The 26,157-nt window shown below is 47.3% G+C and overlaps 1 protein-coding gene across 1 annotated transcript in view; it reads right to left on the minus strand.

The window, feature by feature from the left end:
* SORL1 (sortilin related receptor 1) overlaps window positions 1-26,157 on the minus strand; it is a 114,931-nt gene that overhangs the window by 23,944 nt on the left and 64,830 nt on the right. Inside the window, exons 21-32 of the mRNA XM_080983347.1 lie at window positions 17,333-17,471; window positions 15,704-15,877; window positions 14,133-14,246; window positions 12,743-12,865; window positions 10,799-10,918; window positions 7,357-7,482; window positions 5,710-5,817; window positions 5,006-5,137; window positions 3,010-3,141; window positions 1,959-2,093; window positions 1,694-1,849; window positions 19-168 (exon numbers count right to left, since the gene is read on the minus strand). Coding sequence (XP_080839473.1) covers window positions 19-168; window positions 1,694-1,849; window positions 1,959-2,093; window positions 3,010-3,141; window positions 5,006-5,137; window positions 5,710-5,817; window positions 7,357-7,482; window positions 10,799-10,918; window positions 12,743-12,865; window positions 14,133-14,246; window positions 15,704-15,877; window positions 17,333-17,471 — 1,609 coding nt within the window. The remainder of the gene's footprint in view (window positions 1-18; window positions 169-1,693; window positions 1,850-1,958; window positions 2,094-3,009; window positions 3,142-5,005; window positions 5,138-5,709; window positions 5,818-7,356; window positions 7,483-10,798; window positions 10,919-12,742; window positions 12,866-14,132; window positions 14,247-15,703; window positions 15,878-17,332; window positions 17,472-26,157) is intronic.

Raw genomic sequence — 26,157 nt, forward strand, 5'->3', positions numbered from 1 at the left:
ATCCCGATAAGCACTTACGGCAGTTCAGCTCATCAGTGCCATCCTGACAGTCTCTCAAGCCGTTGCAGCGCTTCCAATTTGGGACACATTTCTTCATCTGCTGGCACTCAAACTCAAATCGACTGCAGCGTCCGGGGACACTGGGCGACGTTGAAGTTGCACCAATTGCTGGGCAGGGGGGGTAGAAAGAGAAGCATATTTTTTAAAAACCCACATTAGAAGCAAAACTAGATTGTACATCTTTTATGTGCATTTCACTTTTATGACCTTCACTGGTCCAAAAAAAGAAAAAGTTGATTCGCTTTCCTTACCACCAGATGGCAGCCTCTGCCTGCCGTGAGGGATGAGGAACCTACAGCAGCCTCAAAAAAAAGCTGAGTCAATACTTTGTCCACCCTGCTAATGGGCTTCAGAAGGCTGGAGTGCTACTCCAGAGGAACCTCTATCCCTGTTGCCACCTGCTGCTCCCCTAAGTCAGGTTTCCAAACTTCCTTCCTTCGGAGAAACGCCTTCTGCTCAAGAACCCTAGGACACTTTTTGGAATCGTTATAAAGAGCTCGCTCAATTCATACGGGGTGCTGAACAGACCCACGTGAATGAACAGCAAATCCCAGGACACACCCAGGCCATGGAGTGGCTTAACAACCAGTCCCTTTTCCCAGGGAACTCTTGAGAATTGTAGCTCTAGGAGGCGGGGAGATCCTAACAATTCTCAGCATCCTTAGCAAACTAGAGCTCTCAAAATTACTGGGTGGAAAGCTATGACTGTTTAAAGTGGCGTCATAGCACTTGAAATGTAGGGTGTGGACGTGGTCCCAGACAGACTTTTAGGGTTGCATACTGCAAGGAGATGTTAATGGTGGAGCCAGCCTGCCATTCCTGATGTGCTCAGGGAATCCCTGGACAAGCTTCTGAGCATGCCAACCCCTGCCTTCAGTGCTCCATATTGTGTGATGTAACATCATAAAAGCAGTCAAATACAACATTTCCTGTTTGCCCAGAGTGGACACACAGGAGAATGTTGCTCCAGCCATTGAGAACTTCCTGTCACACCTGGTCTGGAGCATCCTCCCACTTTGTGTGACCAGGTAGATGGGCGTGACCCTAGCAGACCCTATAAAGGGGCTAGTTACGCAACCATCTTCCTCTCTTTTGCTACTGCTCTTTTGCTGTCTGCTGGCTCTCAGCCAGCAGCACATGGGCTCATCCCTCACAGAGGATGAACCCACACTTTTCTCTGTAACTGTAACTACAAGCTAAAGCCTGCCTTCAGGACCATACTGTGAACTGAATGTAAGTAAACCTTATCATTCCTTTTAAAAGAAGACTGTTGTGTCATTATTGTTTTCAAGAGGGAACTAAAGGGGATTTACCAGGAACAATCCAATCTGGACAAGCCAGACTGGATCGCTGAACTCAAACGGTTCTAACGAATCCATCAACTAGCTTCCTGCAATGTACAAAGGAATGGCTCTGCTACTAGCTCACTAGCGTGAGTGAGGAAGGATAATATTTAATCAATATATCCTCTCCTACTATCCTCAACATTCCCACACATATGACCCCTTAGCTTTCTCCTCAGCCCCTTTTCAATGCAATGTAGACCACAAGCCCAGTGTGGGAGAGGGGGGAGGCAGATGAAGAGGCTGTATAAAAAATAAAGCAGGAGCAGCCCTTAGCGAGAGAGCCTTACGTGTCGTGGGGCAAGCATCCTCGTCAGAGCCGTCTGTGCAGTCCCGGTATCCGTCGCAAACCCAGCTGTTCATGATGCAAGCACCGCCATTGCACCGGAAGTGGTTAGGTGAGCACGTGGCAGGGGCCAAGGTGGTGATGGGGATGACGGCTGAACCTAAAATTAAACCGGTAAGACAGGATCTCTTCAAGCACAGCCTAGCACACCCTGACCGCGGGTCTAGCAAGTCCTCCAAACAACTCCTTCCTTTTGCTCACTTTCTTACCTCCACAGGCCTTCTCATCGGACCAGTCGCCACAGTCATTCTCTTTGTCACATTTCCACCTATTAGGGATGCAGTGCCCATTGTCACACTGGAACTGATAGTAGCGAGAGCAGTTTGGGGCTTCGGTTGGGTTTTCTGAGGAGGACAAAGAGTTCCCATCATCTCCTGCCTACTAAGTGCAATTGAGTAAGCACAGAATAAAAGAAACAACAGCTTAAACTGAGGCCTCATCAGCATTAAACGTTTAAAGCAGTTATCACACCACTTTAAACAGGCATGAATGAATCCTGGGAGCTGTAGTTTGTTAAGAGTGTTGGCAGTTGCTAGGAGGCCCCTATTCCCCTCACAGAACTACAATTCCCAGAGTGCTTTAACATTCAAGCTCTCTTCGCAGGGAACTCTGGAAATTGTAGCTCTGTAGGGAATTGCAGGATTTCATTGAAACAATCAATGGAGATCTCCAAGTGTCCCTTCCAGCTAGATCTGCAATTTTCTGTGCAAGTACACGGGCAAGGGATCTGGCGTGCTCCTTCTTTTAGAGTGTGCTTACCTTGAAGTTCCATGGTTGGTAACGGAACTTCCACACTATTCTCTTGAAACGGAAGAATCTTGAGTTTTTCAGTGTTCCCTAAAAGCTTAGCACCCTCCTAGGTGCTCTGCCCAAACACCTTCTCCAGAGTGACCCCAGGAGCCAATCCTCTGGCTGGCTGACTTCTTGTCACTCTGATTGGCACCAATTGGCACAAAGGGTGAGAATGCTTCATCTCATGCCGTTTAAAAAGCTCCCCTTTGATGCTGATTGGACGACTCTTGGATGATGGAGACAGAAACCCGGCTACAGAAATAGTAACGGATCTTCAGCCTCCTGCAACCATGGGCCATTACAGTACTGATGAGGAGACTCTGCCCCAAACAGGCCCAACCCTTGGGTTCTAGCTCCATAGGGGGCTGTTCCTCATCCATTTCCATTATCAGAGGGGAGAGAGAGAAAGAGAGGGGGGGGGGAGAGGAGCAGTAGAAGGATTCTTTTTTCTTTCCTTTTTCTACTCACCACAGTTCGCCTCATCGGAATAGTCCCCACAGTCATCCATGCCGTCACATTTCCACACCAAACTAATGCACACACCATTTTGACACTGGAAGCTAAACTGGTCACAAGTGTGGTGGAACTCAGGGTCTTGGGCTGCAAGTAAAAGAATTGATTTTGTTGTTTTAGAAACAACCACAGATGGCATTATCCAAGTCTGTGCCTCCTTGGCGATTGCTGCCACCTCCCCACTTAGCATATGTAAGAGTTGCAGTTATAAGGCAATGTTTTCAGATTCCACGCCGTCACTGCCTCTTCCATTTGGTATACGTGTGGACAAGGCAGGAGAGAGCCTATACAGTCCTTTCTGAGGCTGTGTTGGGTCCTCCCCTTTCAGCCTGAGCATTTATAGTATGCTAAAATACAGAGTGGCCCAACCCACCCTGCGACCCTCGGCAACGTCCAAGAAAAAAAATATTAAAGCCATAAAAAAATAATTTTTTGTGTCCTGAGTTATTAATGAAAGCACATGCATCTGCTAGTGTACTGATTTTGTTTAATATTAAATGAATCAAATCTACTAATTGGGTATTTTATTATATATGTTTAATTAAATATATCGTCTATATTGTATCTACCGTATTTTTCGCTCCATAAGACGCACCTAGTTTTTAGAGGGGGAATGCAAGAAAAAAAAAATTCTTTAAAGGGAGCATTGAGCAGAGCATGTATGCATCCCAGGCTCTGCTCAGCACTCCCTTTCACGAGCCACGTGGAGCGTGTGTGTGGCGCTTGCAGGCTTTTCCCCGAGGAGGGAGAAGGGGAAAATCCCCCAAAACGCTCCCCGCGGCTCTTTAAAGGGAGTGTGGCTCTTGCGGGCTTTTCCGGGAGGTGGGGAAAGGGACAGAGGGGCTAAGCCAGAAGCTAGAACAGCAAGAAGGAGCGCTGTGCAGCGATCCCTCTCACTGTTCTGGCTTCTGGGATAGCCACACAGCCTGCATTCGCTCCATAAGACGCACACACATTTCCCCTTACTTTTTAGGAGGGAAAAAGTGAGTCTTATAGAGCAAAAAAAAATTAATTGTATTTTTTGGTATTAATTGTGTTAAACGGTATTAATTGTGCACATTGTGTTCACTGTATATCAACTGCATAGATTGTGTGTATATTAATTACATGCATTGCGTATATTAAATGATATTAACTATACTGTGAACACTTTTAATTTATGATATGGAAATTTAATTCAGGGTGTGACACGCAGGTTCTGTATCGAAGTACTCCTGCAGCCCACTTGGTATGAAAAGTTGGACGCGCGCACACACCCTGCGATAACAGTTACTGTAGAGCTTCTGGCTCACAATGAAGACTCCCTTTTATTGCAACATAAACTCCTTCTGATTTTATGGTCAATTTTAAATGATTTTTAGGTTGTATCCCTTTTGTACTCTGCTTAGAAACTGCCATACTAAGCAATATATATATAAATCATTAAAATAAATAAATACTATGTGATTCTGCAATCACACGTTACAAGCAATGGGGCTAAATTCAGCAACTGAGTTGTCTAACTCCTAGTGTTTATATAGCGCTTCAGAGATTGTTCAAAGGCTGCTTCGTATATATTATCTTCTTACCAGAACCTTGTAAGGCAACAGAGTATAGAGCTGTGCATATAGTGTAAATGTAAAATTTGCACCTGTGGCTTAGACTACTTTTGCCTTTGGCCCCACCCACACTGGCATGTGGCCCCTGGGAAATGTGCCCCCTGGGCTGCAAAAGATTCCCTTCCTCTGCATTGCATTGGCTCAACAGCACAGAAACTGGAGATTCTGTAACGTCTCTACAATTGTTTAATGAGAAAGCCCTTGTGGCTCTTTATTTCCAAGACAGGAAGGTTATATGACAAAAGGTGGACCAGCTGCTGTTACAGAGTGCTTAATTACCATGGTGCCCAAGCCTTGCCCTGCTTGGAAGGAAAAAAAAACAAGCAAAGCAAAACAATTTTAACAATGCTTACAGCATCCGGCATAGGCAGAGTCTTCATCTGAGCCATCTCGACAGTGCACGGTGCCATCACAAACCATGGAACGCAGCAAACACTGCTGCCGATTCTTACACACGAAATCCATGTAGCGTGTACAGATGGGCTCTGCAGACAGTCAAACAGTCAGTCAGAAAATAAGAGAATTTTAAAAGGTGAAGAGAACCAGGGTTGCGTTTTCCTCCCCGCCCCCCTCCCCAACATGCTCAGTGTTCTCCTTTAGAATGGACTCTCCTTTGGCTATTTCCTTTGGCTCATCGCTTGCTTGTTCAGTGAATGGGCTGGTTGCATGTAAAAGTAAACCGTGGTTTAATAAAACCACAGTTAATTATTAGACCGCTGCTTCACATTATGCGTGAAGCCTGCCCAGGGTTTAAAGTGATGGGGCAATTTATCTCCTGACGTTCCTGGATCATTTCATTCATTTCATTTTTTTAATTTGTATACCGTCTTTCTATCTTACAATACTCAAGGTGGTTTACAAGCTGAAGAAACAAAAAATGTACATCTTATAGCAATCTAATTCAATACAAAAATGTGATAATAAAACTTTAAAAGAGGCAACCAACATCAAAAAGGTAACATTCAACAATCATTAGAATAGTATTAAATAATAATACCTTCCTCACACCACCAATACCCCCTATCATCCCAGCGCACAACCCCACAGGCGCACTCACCACAATGCTCTTCATCAGAGCCGTCAGAGCAGTCGCGGACCCCGTTGCAGCGCTTGCTGGAAGGGATGCAACCCCCGTTAGGGCACTGGAAGCCGTTGCACTTCTTCTCTGCTCAGTTCAGTTCAATTGCAATAACAGAACAAACACAGAAAATATTCAGTGACGAACAACTTCCAGGATGTGCCACCATAGATCCAAAATGCTCCACCAAAGTGGGGCCAGGTAGCGAATTATATGGCTGGTATGAACATCAAGCCCAGACCAAGAGTGAACACACAAGACTTCCTTCACCAGGAAGGGTGAAATTGCAGAAACTGGATCACATCTATCTATCTATCATCTATCTATCTATCATCTATCTATCTATCTATCTATCTATCTATATCTATCTATCATCTATCTATCACATTTATATCCCACTTTTTCTCCAAGCAGACCAAGGTGGTGTGCATGGTTCTTCCTCTTCTTACTTTATCCCCACAACAAACCTGTGAGAAGCAGTGACTGGCTTTAAGTCACCAAGTGAGCTTCACAGCTGAGTAGGGATTTGAACCCCAAGGTCCTTATCCAACACTCTAACCACTACACCACACTGGCTCTAACCAATGGCCCCTGAATAAAGGAAGAGGGTTGGGTTTTTCACAAGGTTCACCCAGGACTCCTCTCCTCCCATTCCCTAACCAAAGGATAAGAAACAATGGAACAGGAGTTTCAGAAAAAAACCCCACCCTGTTTCTACAGAGAAGGCAGGGCAGAAACTGGCGTGGAGTTTAGACAAGGGACAGTGTCTAAAACAGCCTCTCCCAATCTGGTGTCATGCAGATATTGTTGGATATCCTTCCATCCCTGACCACTGACCATGCCGATGGGAATTGGAAGCCAACAACTGATGGAGGGCATCAGGCTGGGGAAGATAGTCTTAAGATTTCATTTGGAGTTCTTTTTAGATGTACCTTAGAGGTGGGTGGATTGTGGACATTAACGAAGACACAATGCAGGTCACATCCAAGTTCCATCAAGTCCAGCATCTGGTTTTCTACAGGAGTCAGCCTGGTGCTGCTGGGAAATCAGCCGCAACAGCTGTTCAGTGGCATTCAGATGGACTGAGTTTTTAGGCCTAGGTCTTGGAAGATGGAGACCCATGCCGCCATCATGGCCAATAGGTAGACCAAACTATGCTGCAGTCCCAACCAGCATGGGAAAAGGTCAGGGCTGATGGGAGTTGAAGTCTAACAACATCTGAAGGGTCAAAGGTCATGGAAAGCTGGTCTAAATGCTGAGGTGGGAATGAGTGGGAAGAGTACCTCACTCCACATTCTCTCTTCCAGAAAGAGACATGTGAAATCATACCTGGGAAGGCCAACCCATAGCATGTTCCACCCTTAATAGGGCTGGTGTGGCCAACATGGCACCCTCCAGATGTTTCAAACTGCAACTCTCATCAGCTCTGACCATTGGCCACAAAGGCTGGAGCACATGGGTGTTGTAGTCCAATAACATGCTAGCTAACTCTGTATTAAGGGACCTAGTCCTCAGCCAAACATCCCAGGACCTCCTTCTCTCCTCAAGTGTGCTGCGGACTGTCCATTTAGGCAGAGGGAAACCATCTTCCACCCTCCCCAGTGCAGCTGAGAGCCCCTCCCATACCACAGTTGGTGGGGTCCTCATCAGATCCATCTTGGCAGTCGGCGTCACCATCACACGCCCACCTCTGGGGGATGCAGTGCCCATTATGGCACTGGAAACTGGAGGCTTCGCAAGTGTGGTACACTGCTGAAAAGCAAAAACAGCGGAGACACTGTTGAGAGGTGACCTTATAAGTGGTAAGAACATAGGAAGGTGTCTGACACCGACTCAAGAGCATTCGTCCATCTGGCTCAGTATTGCCTACGCCCATCAGCTGCAGCTCTCCAGGGCTTCAGGAAGGAGTCTTTACCTGCCCTACATGGAGATGCCAGAATCAAAGAACTGCACAATTGGAAGGGTCACGTAGTTCAACCCCCTGCAATGCAGGAAAAACAGTTAAGGACCTCTTGAAAGATGCCCATCCAACCTCTGTTGGAAAACCTCCAGTGAAGGAGAGTCCACCACTTCTGGGGGAGTCCACTGTTAGGCAGCTCTTACAGTCAGAAGGTTCTTCCCAATGTTTAATTGGAATCTCTTTTCTTGTGAATTGAATCTACTGGTCCAGGTCCTACCCTCTGGAGCAGCAGAAAACAAGCTTACTCCATCTTCCATGTGACAGCCTCTTCTGATATTGGAAGATGGCTATCGTATTACCTCTCAGGTCTTCTCTTCTCCAGGCTAAACTTACCCAACTCCCTCAAACCACTTCTCATAAGATTTGGTTTCCAGACCCGTGGCTGATTACAAGGAACCTTACAAGGGTATATTTTAAAGGTCTAACAGCCTACATTGCCACATTTTCCTTATTTCATGATTTTAAATCTCTGCTGGGGTTCTCTCATCAAAGAGTACTTTCCCAAACGTGGATCTTGGCATCCAGGAATACACCTTTTATATACACACACCCACACACACATACTAAGCCAACATATCTAAGGAGGCATGTTCAATGATGGAATGGCTGAGCCAGCACAAACAGGGACTCAGCAGGAGAAGAAAAATGTGGAATTTTGAGGTCTATATACTGAGACCTTTAGCAGGTGCCACAGGAGGAAGGCACAAGGCTGGGTTAAGGAAGCAAAAGTTAATGAGCTTTTAGGATTTCATATTGTCAGTGGAAAAAATATATTGCCAATATATAAAAATATATTGCCAGGACTCTATTTATCAAGAAAGGAAGTAACGTTCGCCATAATTGAATTGCACGCTACTTACTGCCAACATGCAAGTGATGTGCTTCCTGATATTCTAAGCTGCTATGCTCTTCCGGCAATAATATTCTATTAAGAATCACTGTGAAATGCAATTATTTTTGATAAGAGGCATGAATTCAGCCTGCACAGCCGCCAGATGAGCTGCTTCTAAAATAACGGTTATCCTCAGATAATTTCAAGCCAGGCCTTAACAAAATAACATTCCACAACAACAACGGACTTTTCAGAGTGGGCTGCTGTCCTATCACTCTTGGAAACTCGCAAGAAAGATAAGCCACTGCAATGTTATGTATGTCCCTTGGGTACCTATGCCGTGAGAATACCAACTGCTCCATCCTGACAGCCCTCAGGGACGTGAAGACAAATACAGAGAGCCAATAAAATATCTGTGCTCAATTCCAAATGGTGGTTTCGACCTACTGAGCCTTTTAATATCAGGCTGCGGGCCCTGATATCTCAAGGATCAGCTCTCCCCAGATGAACCAACCAGGACCCTGTGATCATCACTGGTAGTCCATCTCAGTGTGCCACCTCCACGGGTGGTCCAGAGGATGGCAACATGAGAAGGGCCTTTTCAGTGGTGGCTCCCTGCTTGTGGAATGCTCTTCCTGGGCAGGCTCAACTGGTACCATCTTTATCTATTTCTATGTGCCTGGCAAAAGCTTTCCTCAGGCATTTGGCCCTTAATTTGAAGCACCTTGTGGCCTCTTTTAGTGGGGCAGGATCTCTTAAGACCTGTCTTTCATTTGCACAGACCGTGTTTCTTAGGTTTTTATTGGTTTCGTTTGTTGAAATTGGTTTTGGTATTTTCTATTGTAAGTCGCTTTGGGTGACTTTCGTGAGGGAAGTGACTAGTAAATAGAAATCGTAATAGCTAAGCAACATTGTGAGGAGCGACCACAGTTCTGTGATGGGGCACTCAGTTTGTTATGCATGCAGGTTCTTCAAAGGCGGGAGACTCTGAGGTTTCAAAGGAAGACTTTGTCCCTCCTTTCCCACAGAGGCCACAGTTTGCTTCCTCCCTTGGTTCAGAGCATACCTACTTCGACACAGCTCTTCGCCTGCCTCTCTCCTCCCCTCAGGCTTTTAAGTTATTTTCTTCCCTCCCTCTTTCTCCAGCTGTGCCCCAATTCACCGGCATCAAATACAAAAAGCAAAAGCAGCCTATCTCCTCAGCCTCCTCTTTCGCCTCAGAGCTTATCTTTTTCCTGCCCTTTCTCCCCTTAATGCCTTCTTGGCAAAAACAGTGAGGAAAACATCAAGGCACCGATTTCATCGGGGGGAGGGAGGGGGGAGGACAAAGGGGAATTATTTTGTTGTTGAGGGGAAAGATTCACTCTCTTCACTGACAAGAGACTGATAATTCCGTTGCTGAATTCTAATTTCTCCCCTCTTGTGTAGAAGTCAAGAGGTGTGCAGAACAAGTTGTGTGTGTGTGTGTGTGTGTGTGTGTATGTGTGTAGAATATTTTTTAATCCTGGGGCTAGAATTCAGTGCTTAAGCCCTGAAAAATTTGCTCTGAATAAGTGTTACCATTCCTTCTTCTTCTTCTTACAAACAATTCTGTTTTCTCCCCTCCATAATTTCCTTGGACATGCATAGGTACATGTCCTTCCTAAGGGATGTATCATTAGTTTTAATATTTATGAACTGCCTCTCTGCCCAAAGACTTTAGGCAAGGTGCATCTCTGATAATAAAAACGTTACATTTCCTCAAAAGTTGCCAACCAATTTAAAACACTGCAGGCAAAGATAGAAGAACAGAATTGACGGGGCGGGGGGGGGGAGGACAACTGCGGTTGAACAGCATCAAAAGTAACAAAAAAAGTGGTGCCATTGCTTTTTTTAAAATAAATAGTAACTTGGATAAAATATACCAGGGTGAGAATTAGTTGTAGTATTTGTAGTCTACTGTGTTATTGACATACTTTCCCTCCTCATAATACGTTTAGAATGAGGTGCAGGGAATTTGTATTCAAAAAGAGAGGAAGAGGGAATTAGAGTTATTTTATTTAATTGTTAAACTTCTATCTCACAAAGGAGAGGGACAGCCTAAAGCCAAGGGAGAAAAATCAGTGTTTTGCCCCTGAAGATTACCCTCAAGTGCAAAATAATTCTCCAATAGCCTTTAACAAAACAAAAAACAAAACAAAAAATGGGGTCAAACCAAAATGCTAAAGAATAATCAGGTCATTATCAATTCCCACCAACGATTTATTGCTTGCATAAAATGGGGAAAAAGAGCTCACTAGTGCAGTTTGCTTCATCAGACCAGTCTCGGCAATCGTTATCCCCATCACACTTCCATGACAGGCGAACGCACATCCCTGAGTTGCAGCTGAATTCATCCTCGCGGCACTGGTGGGTTTCTGCAAACACGGGGGCAGGAAGAAAAGACCCAGGGAAGGGAGTGTGAGAATTCAAATACAAAGAGGGGGGTCTGGAGTTGTGAGGGCTCTTAATTTTGGAAAGACTTTGAAACATGCTTTTAAATACTTTCTGGATTACAGTGTTGACTGTGGGGAATGGGACTGTGGGGAATGGGCTGATCTGCTGAGGAGAGATGGAGATACTTTTGGATTGGAGTCCTCCCGAGACCTACCCCCCAATGAGAAAGGAAAGAAAATAAGAAAAAGATCAACCAAAGATAAAGTAAAGGGCAGGTATAAACAAGAAGAAGACCTGCAGAAGGGACATGGAAAAGATTTAAGAGCCTCGGACATAAGAGCACCAGGTTGATGGATTAGATAGATGAGAAAGGACTGACAAAACCTGAGACCAGGAAAAAGAGATGATGGATGAAGATTGGAAGAAAGTTTCAAAATTTATTTAGAAAAGTATTGTAAAATATATGAGTATTAGAAAAATGTTGGAATGAAATTATTTGGCTTTAGCAGAAATGTCAAAAAGAATTATGAAAGAATATGTTATGGTTAAAAGAATTTGGTATATATAAGTTTTAAGTTTTAAGTTTTAGGGTTTTTTAGGTAAGATAAGGTTACAATAGATTAAGGTAATTTAAATGACAGAATATTGTGAAAGATGGAAAGGATTTGCTGAGATAATTAACAACTAGAATACAAAAAAGGGAGGTGTGAGGAGGTCGTTGAAATAAGTTAATGAAAGTTAAGGATTTGGGAATATTAGACTTGCTTTTTAATTGTTTGTTTATTTTTGTTTTTTGATTTAGATGTATTGTGTGTTTTGTTATTTATTTATTTATTTGACTTTGGTTTTTATTGATCTGTATTGTTTAATTGTTATGTTTATCTACTTCTTTCTTTTTCTCCTCTTGTCTTTTCTTTCTTCTTTCTTTGTAACTTTAAAATTTTCAATAAACATCATTATTATTATTTTTTAAAAAAAGAGAATTCAAATACAAAGTACTGAGTTACAGTGAAAGAATGGATTTTTATCCTAGCTATACCATTTTCCTACTGATGGGGCAGCTGCTTGCAGGGACCAGGTAACAGCGGTCCTAAAGGATCTCGCCTGGCTCCCAGTACATTTCTGAGCACAATTCAAAGTGTTGGTGCTGGCCTTTAAAGTCCTAAATGGCCTCAGCCCAGTATACCTGAAGGAGCGTTTCCACCCTCATTGTTCAGCCAGGACACCGAGGTCCTCTTCCAAAGGTCTTCTGCTGGTTCCCTCACGGCGAGAAGTGAAGTTACAGGGAACCAAACAGAGGGCCTTCTCGGTGGTGGCGCCCACCCTGTGGAACGCCCTCCCATCAGATGTTAAGGAGATAAAGAACAACGCAACTTTTAGAAGACATCTGAAGGCAGCCCTGTATTGGGAACTTTTTAATGTTTGATGTTTTACTATGTTTTTATATGTACTGTAAGCCACTCAGAGTGGCTGCAGTAACCCAGCCAGATGGGCAGAATATAAATATAAAAATAAGTAAAATAAATGAATAAGTGAATGAACAACAACAACACAGAGGCAGGGCAGTGCGGGGGGGGTGTAATACCTGTGCCATTTTGCCTCTTTTTTCTGCTCCTTTAAGATGCAACAGCCACACCTTCACGGCAGCCATTTTGTGACTTGTGCCCACAGTGCGCTTTCCCAAAATTTCAAATTCTCCCGCTGGCCCAAAAAGGGTTGGCAGGCCCTGGGTTTCACACTGCCTCAGCAGCAAATCCATCATATGTGCAAAGAGCCCCTGAGATGTACGGTGCTGGCACACTTACCGCAGTGGCTCTCATCACTGTTGTCTCCACAATCATCCTCCAGGTCACACTTGTAGGACAGTGGGACGCAGGTCCCCGACTCGTGGCACCGGAACTGAGTGTCAACATCACACACAGTGGTTGCTATTGGGAGGGGAGGAAAGAGCAATATTTGGAGAGCCTAAACGAGTCACCACGAGAGGCCAGCAGCTTTATTAAAATAAACCCAGGCAGTCGAAGCATGTTTCTCCTTAGCCTGGCAGATAGTGGGGAGCCATTCCATGTGGCCATCCTAAAAATTTCCCTGTCTGAACTGTGTCTTCGACATGCCATGATCTACGACTCTGTCCCCAATCTTGGCAGAGAGCCAGAGCGAAGTTGTAGCTCTGGGACCAGAAATTCAGTTACCGTGGCCTGCAGGTAAAGGATTTCATTTGACCGGGTTCACAAAGACCTCAGTTGGAACCCTGGAGAGCTGCTGCCTAGCAGAGCTGGAAGACACAAACACCCCAAGCTACGTTGGTGGTTCAACTTTTGCAGTCTGCAAATTCCAAATTGAGACAAATTCCAAATTGAAGCAGACTTACCACTGCTTCAATTTCTTTTTAAAAAAGAAGTATCTCATTCTCTTTTAAAGTGCTCCTAAACTAAAAAAAGATACTACCCCATGTGGCCTAAGTCAGCCGTGTGTTCGGATGCTGTAGCATGTCTGACTGAAAACTTTAAAAGGTGACAGCACCCGAGTCCTCCTCTTGGAGACATCTGACTCCATGTGTGCTGTGCATGAGATCTATGATGACAGGCCAGGAAGAGTTGCAGCAGCAACACCAGCTATAAATATGCTCAGCGGAAGTCTAACCTGTGCTGAAGCAACATCCATTATTGCCTGTGCTGCTTATCTGTGAGTTCCCGTCATAACCTGAACTTTAAGACTCACTGAACAGCTCCTGGTAAGGCATCAAGGATATTGAGCCACACAACAGCGCTGGAAGAATTAGGACACTCAGTGCATAGAACTGCACCTGTGGACGCTTAGGTTGCGAACGTGATCCGTGCGGGATGCACGTTTGCAACCTGCAGTGTTTGAAACTCGCAGCGGCACGTCTGTGCACCCATGGGTTGCGATTCAGCGCTTCTGCGCATGTGCAAAGCGTGATTTAGTACTTCTGCACGTGTGCAACCACCAAAACCTGGAAGTAACCCATTCTGGTACTTCCAGGTTTCAGCGGGTCCGTGACACAACCTGAAGTGTCTGTAACCCGAGGTATGACTGTATGTGTCTTTTCTGCTCCTCTCACACCTCCCTTTCCTCTTGCCAAAAATCAAAAAAGCTTCTCGAGAAAGGGAACTGTTTGGTGTACGCTCCCGTGCAAATCAACCTGAGGGAACGAGAGCGGCGACGTTGACTTACGGCAATTCTTCTCGTCGCTCATATCCCCGCAGTCGTTGTCGTTGTCGCACTGCCAAATGCTGTTGATGCAATTCCCGTTCGAACATCTGTACTGGTTGGAGAGACAGGTGTTTTCTGGTACGCGGCGGCAGAGAAGGGCAGGTGAGGAAACCAGCGCAGACAAACAAAAAATCAAAAGGAAAGTACAGCCAGGCTTCAACGAACAATGCAGTGTTAAGAAGCCAGGTCCCAGCACAGCATTAGCATGTCACATCCAAACCATACATTTAAAGCGCTGTCATGCCACTTTAACAGACATAGCTTCCCCCAAAGGATTCTGGGCGCTGTGGTTTGTTAAATATGCCAAGAGGTGCTAGGAGACCCCTAATCCCCTCACAGAGCTACAATTCTCATAGTAGTTTGGGACTTTGGCCCCTCACTGTAGACAAGGGGCAGGATTTAGCCCTGTAAGAGAAATAGCACAACAGCTTGGGACCAGTTTACCTGAGAGTTGCCTTAGCCCAAATACGCCTACTCGACCGCTCTGATCTGCAGAACTAGCATGGCTACAGGAGCTGCATAATGATCATTTCACATTTGTAAAGAATCAATCTTGTAGTGTGGCAGCACTCAAACTTTCGAGCTTCCTGCCTACCGACATCAAGCAGTCGCCTTCACTGTACTCGTTTGGTGCCTGCTAAAAACATTTTTAGGAAAGCCTATCCAAGCCTCAGCCCAGTATACCTGAATGAGTGTCTCCACCCCCAGCCCGAACACTGAGGTCCAGCGCCAAGGGCCTTCTGGCGGTTCCCTCACTGCGAGAAGTGAAGCTACAGGGAACCAGGCAAAGGGCCTTCTCGGTAGTGGCACCCACCCTGTGGAACACTGTTTAGGGAAGTCTTTAATATTTGATGTTTTATCGCTTTTTTATTTTATTTATTATTAATATTCTGTTGGGAGCCGCCCAGAGTGGCTGGGAAAACCTAGCCAAATGGATGGGGTATAAATAACAAATTATGATTATGATAGAAAGCTGTCAGGTGTTTTAAACTGCTTTTTAGCTTACTGTTTGATTTAATTGTTTCTGAAGGTTTTTTTTATTTTTTACTGCTAAATTGATCATTTTATTCTCTTCATAAACCTGTTTAAGGTTTGCTTGTTTTTTTACCATTAAGAGGTATATACATTTTATGAAATAAATGAGTATGTCTAGCACACATTTACTGTATGTATAGCACACAGTAACTGTTACGGGTACTCTCCCGGCAAACTCTAGGAATTGTAGTTTGACAGGCTTCCACAAAGCCCTAGCTAAGTGTTTTCTAAACATGGGTCTCCTGCTGTTTTTCTGGACTGCAACTCCCATCATTCCTAGCTAGCAAGACCAGTGGTCAGGGAAGATGGGAAATGTAGTCCAACAAAAAGCTGGAGACCCAAGTTTGGGAAACACTGCCCTAGCTCTTCCTAACAGCTAACAGAACTACACTTTCTGGTTTCCCTTAAGAGAGAGTTACTGTTAATCCTGCAGTGCAGACATGCACAAACAGAAGAGATGCACACATCACATCAGAGTGTGGAGGTGTGCTTCTTACCTTCCTTGACACAGGTGCTGTTCTTCAAGAGATACCCAGGCGGGCAATCGCATCTCACTTCCCCAGATGGGAGCACATGGCTGGCAACTCCCTCGGGGCATTTACAGCTTCGGCTGTTGTTTGATTTTGGGAGGCACAAAAGGCTGCAAGGCTTAGAGATGCAAGCATTCTGCCCTGTCCAGAAGAAGGAGAGAGACACCTTGTAAAATCCTGCAGCTTCCAGAGATCTTCCTTCAGGATAAGCCATTCAGTCATGATTTTATTTCCATCAACAGTGGGAGGAAGCATTTGCAGCCCAAGGGCCACATTCCCTTGGGGCAATCTTCCAGGGGCCACACGGGCAGCAAAAGTGGGCAGGACAATAAGGTTACCGTATTTTCCGGCGTATAAGACGACCCCCAACTTTTCCTGTTAAAATATAGAGTTTGGGATATACTCGCCGTATAAGATTACCCCCGCCTGCAGCCAACTATAGGCAGCCCCCCAACCTAAAGCCCGCCAAGCGCCACCCACCAAGTGCCGCCAGGGGCAGAGCGCGCACCCCTCCGCTGCCTCTGCCGTCACAGCAGCAGCAGCCCAAGGCGAGTGAGCCCCGATCGGCCATCCAGCAAAGCAGCAGGCTGCACTCACCAGCTGGTAGTTCTGGCAGTTGTGGGGATGCCCAGCTCCTTGGAGCCCCGGCCAAAGCCACTCCCCACCTTGCCACGGGAAGGGGAGGCTGCCACGGTTGCTGCTGCTTCGGGATAGCTGCCTGCAATCTGGCTATTCCCATGGTGGCAGGGCGGGCGAGCGAGCGAGCGAGAGGGCAAGGGCTTGGAACGAAGTGGGTGGGAAGCCGCTGCCTGGCTGCCTCCCACGCAGCCATCACCGTGCAGGTTAACTCTCTCCAGCCCGCAGCCTCTCGCGCAGCCGCCACCACCTGCCACAACCATACCCAGCGTATAAGCCAACCCCGACTTTGGAGAAGATTTTCCAGGGTTCAAAAGTCGTCTTATACACCAGAACATAAGGTACATTTTACCATTGTGCAATAGGCTAGTTTCTACACACACAACCTTCTCTATCCTCCACCCAAGCATGCACGATGCATTTTCGTAGTTCAAGGGTGCATTCCAGGAAGGTTAAAAACACTCAAGGAGGCTGCTAAGCAGGACCAGTGAGGGGTTTGGCAAAGGGAGAGTTCCGAGACCCAGACTGAGAATTATGGAGGGCCACATTTGTCCCCCAGGTCTGCAATTCCCCCCTCCTGATTTAAATCAACAAGAGGCTTTCCATTTCAAGCTTCCATAGCAATGCAGGAAAAAAATTAAAATATTAACATCTCATCTGTAATGGGTATGCGTGCACACACACACACATACTAAAACAATTACATAAAATTGTGTGGAACCAAAACAGTCCAATGGGGTTTGTGCATCGTCAGCACTAACTGAATTCTGACTGACTGTGGGGAGGAGGAAGAAACCCTGGAGAAGAAGGAGGAAGGTAGAACAACCCAAAGAGAAGGACTTCACCCTACAACTTTTTGTTGCAGGTCCAACCTCTGTACGCCAAGATTTTGTTTCTCTTATCAAGGGAGATCATGAAATGGAATGAACAGAACCATGCTCGTCAGCGGTCAAGAAATACCTGCTGTCTTTCCTCGGTAGAAGATCTTCATATCCATCACACCATTGAGATGGTCAACCAACGTCTCCATTTTGGACCCGCTGTGTTTGGAGGCTCTGAAAATACTCAGCTGCGACCAATCGTTCCAATAGATTTCATTCTGAAAATCAAACCTCTTATCTTTTAAGCAATAACGTTTGATGAGAATCGCAACTGCAGATAAGCTAAAACACACACACACAAATGAAACCAAGCAAAGCAAGTACCATATAGATATATGAACGCAACAATAATACTTAACGCTTATATTATGAATTTCATGTGTCACGTACATTCTCTCAGTTATCTTTAAAACAGCTCTGCAATGTAAATCAGTGTTATTATCGCCATATTATAGATCGGGGACTGAGGCTTGGCTGAGGCTACCTTGCGAATTTGTGGGTGAGATGAGATTTGAGCCAAAGCCATCCCAGATCACTGCTTGTACACCGAACCACTACACTGTGCCATTTCATTCCATTGTACTACTCTTGAGACTGTAAGAGGCAGGGTTGTATCTCAACAGTAGATGATCTGCTTTGTATGCAGAAGGTCCCAGATTCAACCCATAAGGCAGATGGAGCAAACTTGTTTAATCCTGCTCCAGAGGGTAGGACCCAAACCAAAGGCTTCAAGCTACAAGAAAGGAGATTCTAATGAAAAAGTAGGTAAAACTTTATGATGGTCAGAGCTGTTTGAGAGTGGAACAGACTGCCTTGGAAGGTGATGGACTCTCCTTCTTTGGAGGTTTTTAGGCAGAAGCTGAATAGCCTCATCTGCCATGGATACTTTAGTTGAGATTCCTGCATTGTAGGAGGTTGGACTAGATGAGGGGTCCCTTCCAACTCTTATGATTTTATGTCCCAGGTCCAATCCCTGGCATTTCCAGGTTGGCCTGAGTGTGAATCCTGTTTCAAACCCTGCAGAGAGCTGCTGCCAGTAAGCCTGGACCAGGCATAGGCAAACTCTGGCCTTTTTGGGACTACAATTCCCATCATCCCCTGACCACTGGTCCTGTTAGCTAGGGGTGATGGGAGTTGTAGTCCCAAAACAGCTGGAGGGCCAAGTTTGGCCATGCCTGCGTTTGGGACTACAATTCCCATCATCCCTAGCTAACAGGACCAGTGGCCAGGGCTGATGGGAATTGTAGTCCCAAACATCTGGAGGGCCGGAGTTTGCCTATGCCTGGCCTGGACGATACTGAGCTAGAGGGACCAATAGTCAGACTCGGTGCAAGGCAGCTTCCTATGGGATTCTTCCTTTTTCAAAATAATTAAGCACATTGTCGAGTTGGCTGCTCCAGAACCAGTCAGGGCCATGGCAGCCCCCAATCCAAAGCAATCAATTATTGTTCCATTATCCCCTCCCCGACTCCATCTATTACGGCTTTCGCAAATGTGATGCCCTCCAGATGTTAACTAATCCAAGGAATCGCAGAATCGTTCAATGGGAACAGAGGTCAGCTAGTCTGCAAACACAAATACACTAAGCAGGCATGGCCAGTGTATGGCAGGTAACAGGACCAGTGGTCAGGGGATGATGGGAATTGTAGTCCCAAAACAGCTGGAGGGCCATGTTAGGCCATGCCTGCAGTAATGGAAGCCCTGCAATGCAGGAAAAAAGAGAAGAAGAGTTTGGATTTGATATCCCGCTTTATCACTACCCTAAGGAGTCTCAAAGCGGCTAACAATCTCCTTTCCCTTCCTCCCCCACAACAAACACTCTGTAAGGTGAGTGAGGCTGAGAGACTTCGAAGAAGTGTGACTGGCCCAAGGTCACCCCGCAGCTGCATGTGGAGGAGCAGAGACGCGAACCCAGTTCACCAGATTATGAGTCCACTGCTCTTAACCACTACACCACACAATTAAGAGTGTCTTCAACCACACTGTTTTGCTTTTGTTTTTTTATTTCAACATTAGCACGCTACCTCTCGGGGCAAGTCAGCTCAAAAAGCGGCTCAAAACAGACTCAAAGTTAAAGGTAAAGGGACCCCTGAACATTAGGTCCAGTCGTGACCGACTCTGGGGTTGCGGCGCTCATCTCGCTTTACTGGCCGAGGGAGCCTGCGTACAGCTTCTGGGTCATGTGGCCAGCATGACTAAGCCGCTTCTGGTGAACCAGAGCAGGGCACGGAAACACCGTTTACCTTCCCGCCGGAGTGGTACCTATTTATCTACTTGCCCTTTGACGTGCTTTCGAACTGCTAGGTTGGCAGGAGCAGGGATCGAGGAACGGAAGCTCACCCCGTTGCGGGGATTCGAACCACTGACCTTCTGATCGACAAGTCCTAGGCTCTGTGGTTTAACCCACAGCTCCACCCGCGTCCCATTCAAAACAGACTTAAAGCCATACAATTCAACACAGCATTAACACAAAGGAAGAAAGTGTGAGGTATTTACAATGCAGTCGAATCAACGGTGCATGTGATGCTTCCTTTTAAGCTGCAAAGGGATGGCGCTCTGCTGAACTCACAAACGTGAGGAAGGAAGGATAATATCTAATAAGTATATCTCCTAGAATCTATACACGTCCCTACAAAAAGGCCTCGGCTCAGCAATGCAAGCACATGCCTTGTGAGTGGAAGGGTCCCTGGGTCTGCCCCCAGCATCTCCAGTTAAAAAGAACCCAGAAATGGCTGGTGGAAGAGACTCTCCAGTGGGAACCCTGGAGAGCTGTTGCCAATCACAACAGGCAACAGTGGTCAAGATGAGGTGGTATAAGGCAGTTTTTCCATATGCAAACAGAGGAGGAATTTCGTCACCAAAGCTTCCTGTTGGTATGGAGCAGGCAGGACCAAAACTGGGGGGGAGGAGGAGGGAGGGAGGTTCTTCCCACTGTAAGGGGCAAAGCTGTACCTAATTTGCACATCTCTCCTCTATATTGATAGAGAAATCAAGACTGTGATGCTTTCACTAGACAAGCTCCGCAAAACTCCCCCCCCCAAAAAAATCCCACAGATATTCTTGTTTAACAAGCAATATAATTGCCATATATTACTCTCAGTTCTCGCTGTGCTTGCGAGGACATCCTGTACAGAAGAACATCTTTTCTTTATCAGGTTGCCGGGGCAACCCCATAACCTTGATCTGGACAAGGGTACCCAGAGGGGGATTGGAAACTAGCTGACTGGAATATAACTTTTATAGCTTGTACACAAACATTAAACACTTTCTGTATCTATCCTAGGATCAATTAGTCCACCCTAACTGATTTCAGCAATAGCATTAAGGTTGTTAGTTATACCAATAGAGTGACATGGGTTTCTCTGGGAGTGCCATGTCAATGCACCTTCCTTCCCATCAGGGCCAGCCTGGAACCAGAAGTATAATAATAATAATAATTTATTATTTATACCCCGCCCATCTGGCTGGACTTCCCCAGCCACTCTGGGCGGCTTCCAACAAAACACTAAAATACAATAACCTATTAAACATTAAAAGCTTCCCTAAACAGGGCTGCCTTCAGATGTCTTCTAAAGTGTCAGGGAACTGCCATCGGAAGGAAGGGAAGTGAAAGGGCTCACACAGGTTGGGAGAGACTCAGCAGCTGAAGAGGGAACCAGTAGGGGGAGAGGAGCTGAGCTGAGGGAAAGGGAGCTGGAGGGATGGCTCAGAGACACTTCCAGCGAAAACAGTGGGGAGGTTTCAGGACCTCCTGTAGGGACACCCACTCCTCGCCGGAAACTGTCACGCAGAGAGTCCAGAAGACGTGTTTCCGTTAAGGAGCTTTTATGTTGGAAGCGATTCCGAAAGCAACCACTGTCGGAATCTGCCAGCGACTGACGGAGCCATGTTTAAGGGGCTCCGTTACAGACAGAGGTTTGCAAACTTGACCAAACTCTGAGGGACTAGGATTTTACACACAAGCAGCTCATCGTCCCATCACAGCATTCCGACAGTCTTCGTGAGCAGCTTGTGCAGGAGAAGGCATCATGAGCAACCCAGCCGGAACCGGAGAAGCAGGAGCTGGAGCGGGTCCAAGCCTGGAAGAAAGGTACCGGGTGTTGGAGGTCCAGCTAGTGCTGCAGACGGCGAGGCTTGAGGAGAGGAGGGCTCAGGATGCAGACAAAAAGGGGAAAGACACCCAGCTCGTCAGAAAGGTACCAGGATTGGTGAAGATGGGGGGGGGAGGCCAAAGACTATCATGGCTTTCGGACAGAGATGCAATATGCCCTCAATCTGCAGTTTGATGAATTCCCTGACGAGGAATCACGAGTGGCTTTCGTGATTGGGCATCTTGAAAAGGGGGCGAGAGACTGGGTTAGACCCCTGATGGCAGCGAATAGTGACGTCCTAAAGGACACGATGAAGTTCTTTCGCGCCATGGATCTGATGTTTTCCAGCGATATTGAACAGGGAGTGGTCCGCAGACAGTTAATGGCTTGCAAACAGGGGAGCCGATCTGTCCGTGAGTACTGGACTGAGTTCACCATGTTGATCCATAAATTGGGGTGGGATCTATCGGCGGAACCCATTCAAATGCTCTTTGAAGAAGGGCTTTCTTCGGCTGTGAAAGACGAACTTTCCCGGGCGCCCAGGGCGGAGTCTATGGACCAGCTGACCAAATCAGCGCTGACCATAGGAGCGCGCCAGGAGGCGAGAGCATTGGAGAGGCGGGAAGGGAAGGGGGAACGTTGGAAGGAGTTCCGCATTCCAGACATTCCAGAGCCAACTTTCCCGCCGGCAGAGCCGATGGAAATCGGAACAGCGCGCGCGCGCGCAGTTTCAAAGCCCAGTGAGGGGGAAAAGAAGGAGGGAAAAGGCGCCCGGAAATGCTATCTCTGCCAACAGCCAGGTCACTTTGCCCCCAGAGGAAGGAATGGCAAGGGATGGTAGGAGCTGTGGAGGGAAGAGAGGAAGAAATACCGAAGCAAGTAAAAGCCAACGCCTGGCTGCCACCGTCGGGGCACAGCAGCCAGGCCAAAGAGCAGTGAAAGTGCCCACGCCAGAACCTCCTAAACCCGCCCTAGTGATAGAAGTGGCGCTAGAGCTGCCAAACGGACACCCTCTAAAGATAAAGGCGCTGTTGGACTCAGGCAGCTCCTGCAATTTCATGAGCAAAGAGTTTGCAGCTGAACACCAGATACAGACGATCCCTTTAAGCAACCCCCTGCAGGTGACCACGATCGATGGCAGGGAGCTGTTGGGAGGAGAAGTCAGCTTGCAGACCGTCCCAATGATAATGAAGGTGGCAAGGCACACCGAACTGATAGCGTTTAATGTGGCCACCTTGGGAGGAGCTCCCATTATATTGGGGATGAGCTGGCTAGCGTTACATGATCCGCTGGTGGGCTGGCATCAGAGAGTGGTTTCTTTTGGTTCAGCACATTGCTTAGAACACTGCAAAGAGGGAAAGGGTTTGGCAGGGGCCCAAGCCACCCTAGCAGGGACTGAAGTAACGGAGAACGTGAAGGTACCACGACAATACGCAGATCTCCGCGACGTCTTCAGCGAAAGGGAAGCTGACCAACTACCCCCGCATAGACCCTTTGACTGTCAAATCAATTTACTCCCTGGGGCACAGCTCCCTGTAGGCAAGCTGTACGCCATGTCAGACAGAGAGATGCAGGAGCTAAGAGAGTTCATTGACAAGAACCTGAAGAGAGGGTTCATCAGAGAGTCCAGGGCGGTGGGGGGCAGCCCAGTGTTTTTTGTGGATAAAAAAAACACGAACAAGCCGAGGCTTGTGTGTGACTTCAGGGCCTTAAATGCAGTGTCAGAACCAGTGGCTTTCCCTATGCCCAGGATTGACGACATTTTGACAAGGGTCAGGAAGGGAAAGATTTTTACTAAACTGGACCTAAGGGGGGCGTACAACCTGATACGAATAAGGAAGGGGGATGAATGGAAAACCACCATGTTCACCCCTTTGGGGGCATTTGAATATTTAGTTATGCCCTTCGGCCTACAAGGAGGCTCCGCGTGCTTTCAATCGTTTATGAACCACGTCCTGGGGCCTTTGCTTTACAAGAATTGTGTGGGCTTCTTAGACGACGTGTTGGTGTATTCTGAGAATGAGGAGCAGCATGTGAGAGACGTCAGAGAAGTGTTGAGCAGGCTGCAAGCCAACCAGCTGTGGGTGAAACTGGAGAAGTGTCAGTTTCATACCAAGGAGGTGGAATTCCTGGGGTATCGCCTGTCAGACAAGGGATTGGCCATGGATCCCGGCAAGGTCCAGGCGGTGCTGGAATGGAAAACACCCAAAACAAGGAAGGATGTGCAGAGGTTCCTAGGATTTGGGAACTTCTATCGTAAGTTCATCCGAAACTTTGCCCACCTGACGGCGCCCATTACGGACTGTCTCAGCAGTAAGAAGAAGTTCGTTTGGACTGAGGAGGCGGAGCGAGCATTTGAGGAACTAAAAAGGGCCTTCGCCTCGGAACAACAACTCCTGCATGTGGATTTACAAAAACCGATGAGAGTGGAAACTGACGCATCAGACAGAGCTATTGGGGCGGTGCTTCTGCAGCCAGGGAAGGAGGAGTCAGAGTGGAGACCGTGTGTCTTTTTTTCGCGAAAGCTGAACAAATCCGAGAGGAACTACACGGTGTATGACCGAGAACTACTAGCCATTCATGGGGCGTTCCGGAGATGGAGGCACCTGCTAATTGGCGCACAACATAAGGTGCAAGTGTGCACTGACCACAAGAACCTAGAGTATTGGAGGACGGCACGAGTGCTCAACCAACGGCAAGTGAGATGGGCCCAGGAGTTCTCCAAATTTAACTTTGAGATTTGTTACGTGCCAGGCCCAGAGAACATTAGGGCGGACGCTCTCTCACGCAAACCTGAATATTTGGAGGGGGAGGGAGCACCCGAAGAGAGACATGTCATTCCAGAGGACCGCTGGGTGTGTGGGGCGGCATTGGTGGGACAAAGAGAACTGGTAGAGGAAACAGAGAATGATGAATACGCCCAGAATAAGCTCAGAGGTCTTAGGGGTGAGGGAGAGGAACCAGGGGGTTTCGAGGAAAGAAATGGAGCTTTGTATTACAAAGGGGCACTGTATATCCCTGAAGGAGACTTAAGGGGGAGGGTACTCAAGCAGTTGCACGACAGCCCCACGGCGGGGCATTTTGGACAACACAAAACCATGTGGTTGGTCACCAGGGAATTTTGGTGGCCTAAGGTGAGGGAAGATGTACGGGAGTATGTAAGAGGGTGTGAGCAATGCCAGCGAGCCAAAGGGGAGAGGCGGGCACCGGCGGGGCTATTAGAACCCTTACCAACCCCAGAACGACCTTGGGAGGCAGTGTCGATAGATTTTATGACTGATCTGCCGAAGTCCAAGGGGAAAACAGCCATCATGGTGGTGGTAGACCTACTAACAAAGATGTGCCACTTTGTAGCCTGCTCGCATGCAGTCACGGCGGAAGAGACAGCGAAGTTATTTGTAGAACACATTTTTAGGTTGCACGGGGTGCCATTGAGGGTGGTCTCAGACCGAGGAAAACAATTTACTTCCAGGTTCTGGAGGAAGCTCATGAGCTTACTGCAGGTGGAGGTCAACTTTTCGACTGCCCGGCACCCTGAAACCAACGGGCAGGCGGAAAGAGCAAACGGGGTCCTCCAGCAATACCTGAGGTGTTATGTCAATGACAGAGAGAATGACTGGGTAGAAAAGTTGGCGCTGGCGGAATTTGCCTACAACAATGCCGAGAATGTGTCCACAGGGATGAGCCCCTTCTTGGCTAATTATGGGTGTCATCCCAGGGCTTTCCCAGGGGGAGAAGGGGAGAGATGGGGTGTCCCGGCAGCCGAGCATTTTGTAGAAGAAATGGAAGCAATCCATCGTCAGCTCCAACTCAACTTAGAAAGGGCGAAGGAAGAATACAAGAGGCAGGCAGACAAGAACCGAAGGGAAGGTGAAACCATAAGGGTGGGAGATAGGGTGTGGCTGTCAACCCAAGGGTTGCCGTTCAAAGGAGGTTGTAAGAAATTAAGACCCAGGAGATTGGGTCCCTTTGAGGTCATTCAACAGGTCAACCCAGTGGCTTTCAGGCTCCGGTTACCCAACCACATGAAACTGCACCCAGTATTTCACAGGTCGTTACTGTCACCGTATGAGGGGGGACGAGAAGGGATGGCCACTCGGGGACCGGTCATAGAAGAAAGGGAATGCAGCAGCCATGTGGCAGAAATCCTCGACGCCAGATGGAAGGGGGATCAGGTGGAGTATTTGGTAGCGTGGGAAGGAGAACCGGAGTCAGAAAACACTTGGGTAATGGCAGAAGATATCAATGACGAGGTATTGATAGAAACGTTCCATCAAAGGTTCCCAAGGAAACCTCAGCCTGTGGAGAGGTTCCGGAGGGAATACTTTGGGACCACCGATGAGGAGGAGGAGGTGGAAGGATTCTCGGAATCGGAAGGGGAAGGGGAGATGGACTCTGAGGAGGAGGAGTACTTCGAGACCAGGAACCGCAACAGGTGGAGAGAAGTGTTCGGGACATCGGAAGATGAAGGAAGTTCATTCCGGGGTTTTGCCTCCTCACCGCCCGTAGAGGAGGGGGCGAGAGGGGATGAAGGGGGCCCTGGAGGGGAGGTGGATGTCAGGGAACTGCCATCGGAAGGAAGGGAAGTGAAAGGGCTCACACAGGTTGGGAGAGACTCAGCAGCTGAAGAGGGAACCAGTAGGGGGAGAGGAGCTGAGCTGAGGGAAAGGGAGCTGGAGGGATGGCTCAGAGACACTTCCAGCGAAAACAGTGGGGAGGTTTCAGGACCTCCTGTAGGGACACCCACTCCTCGCCGGAAACTGTCACGCAGAGAGTCCAGAAGACGTGTTTCCGTTAAGGAGCTTTTATGTTG

Source organism: Podarcis pityusensis (genome assembly GCF_964106645.2).
Source record: "Podarcis pityusensis genome assembly, chromosome: 15".
NCBI classification, from domain to species: Eukaryota; Metazoa; Chordata; class Lepidosauria; order Squamata; family Lacertidae; genus Podarcis; species Podarcis pityusensis.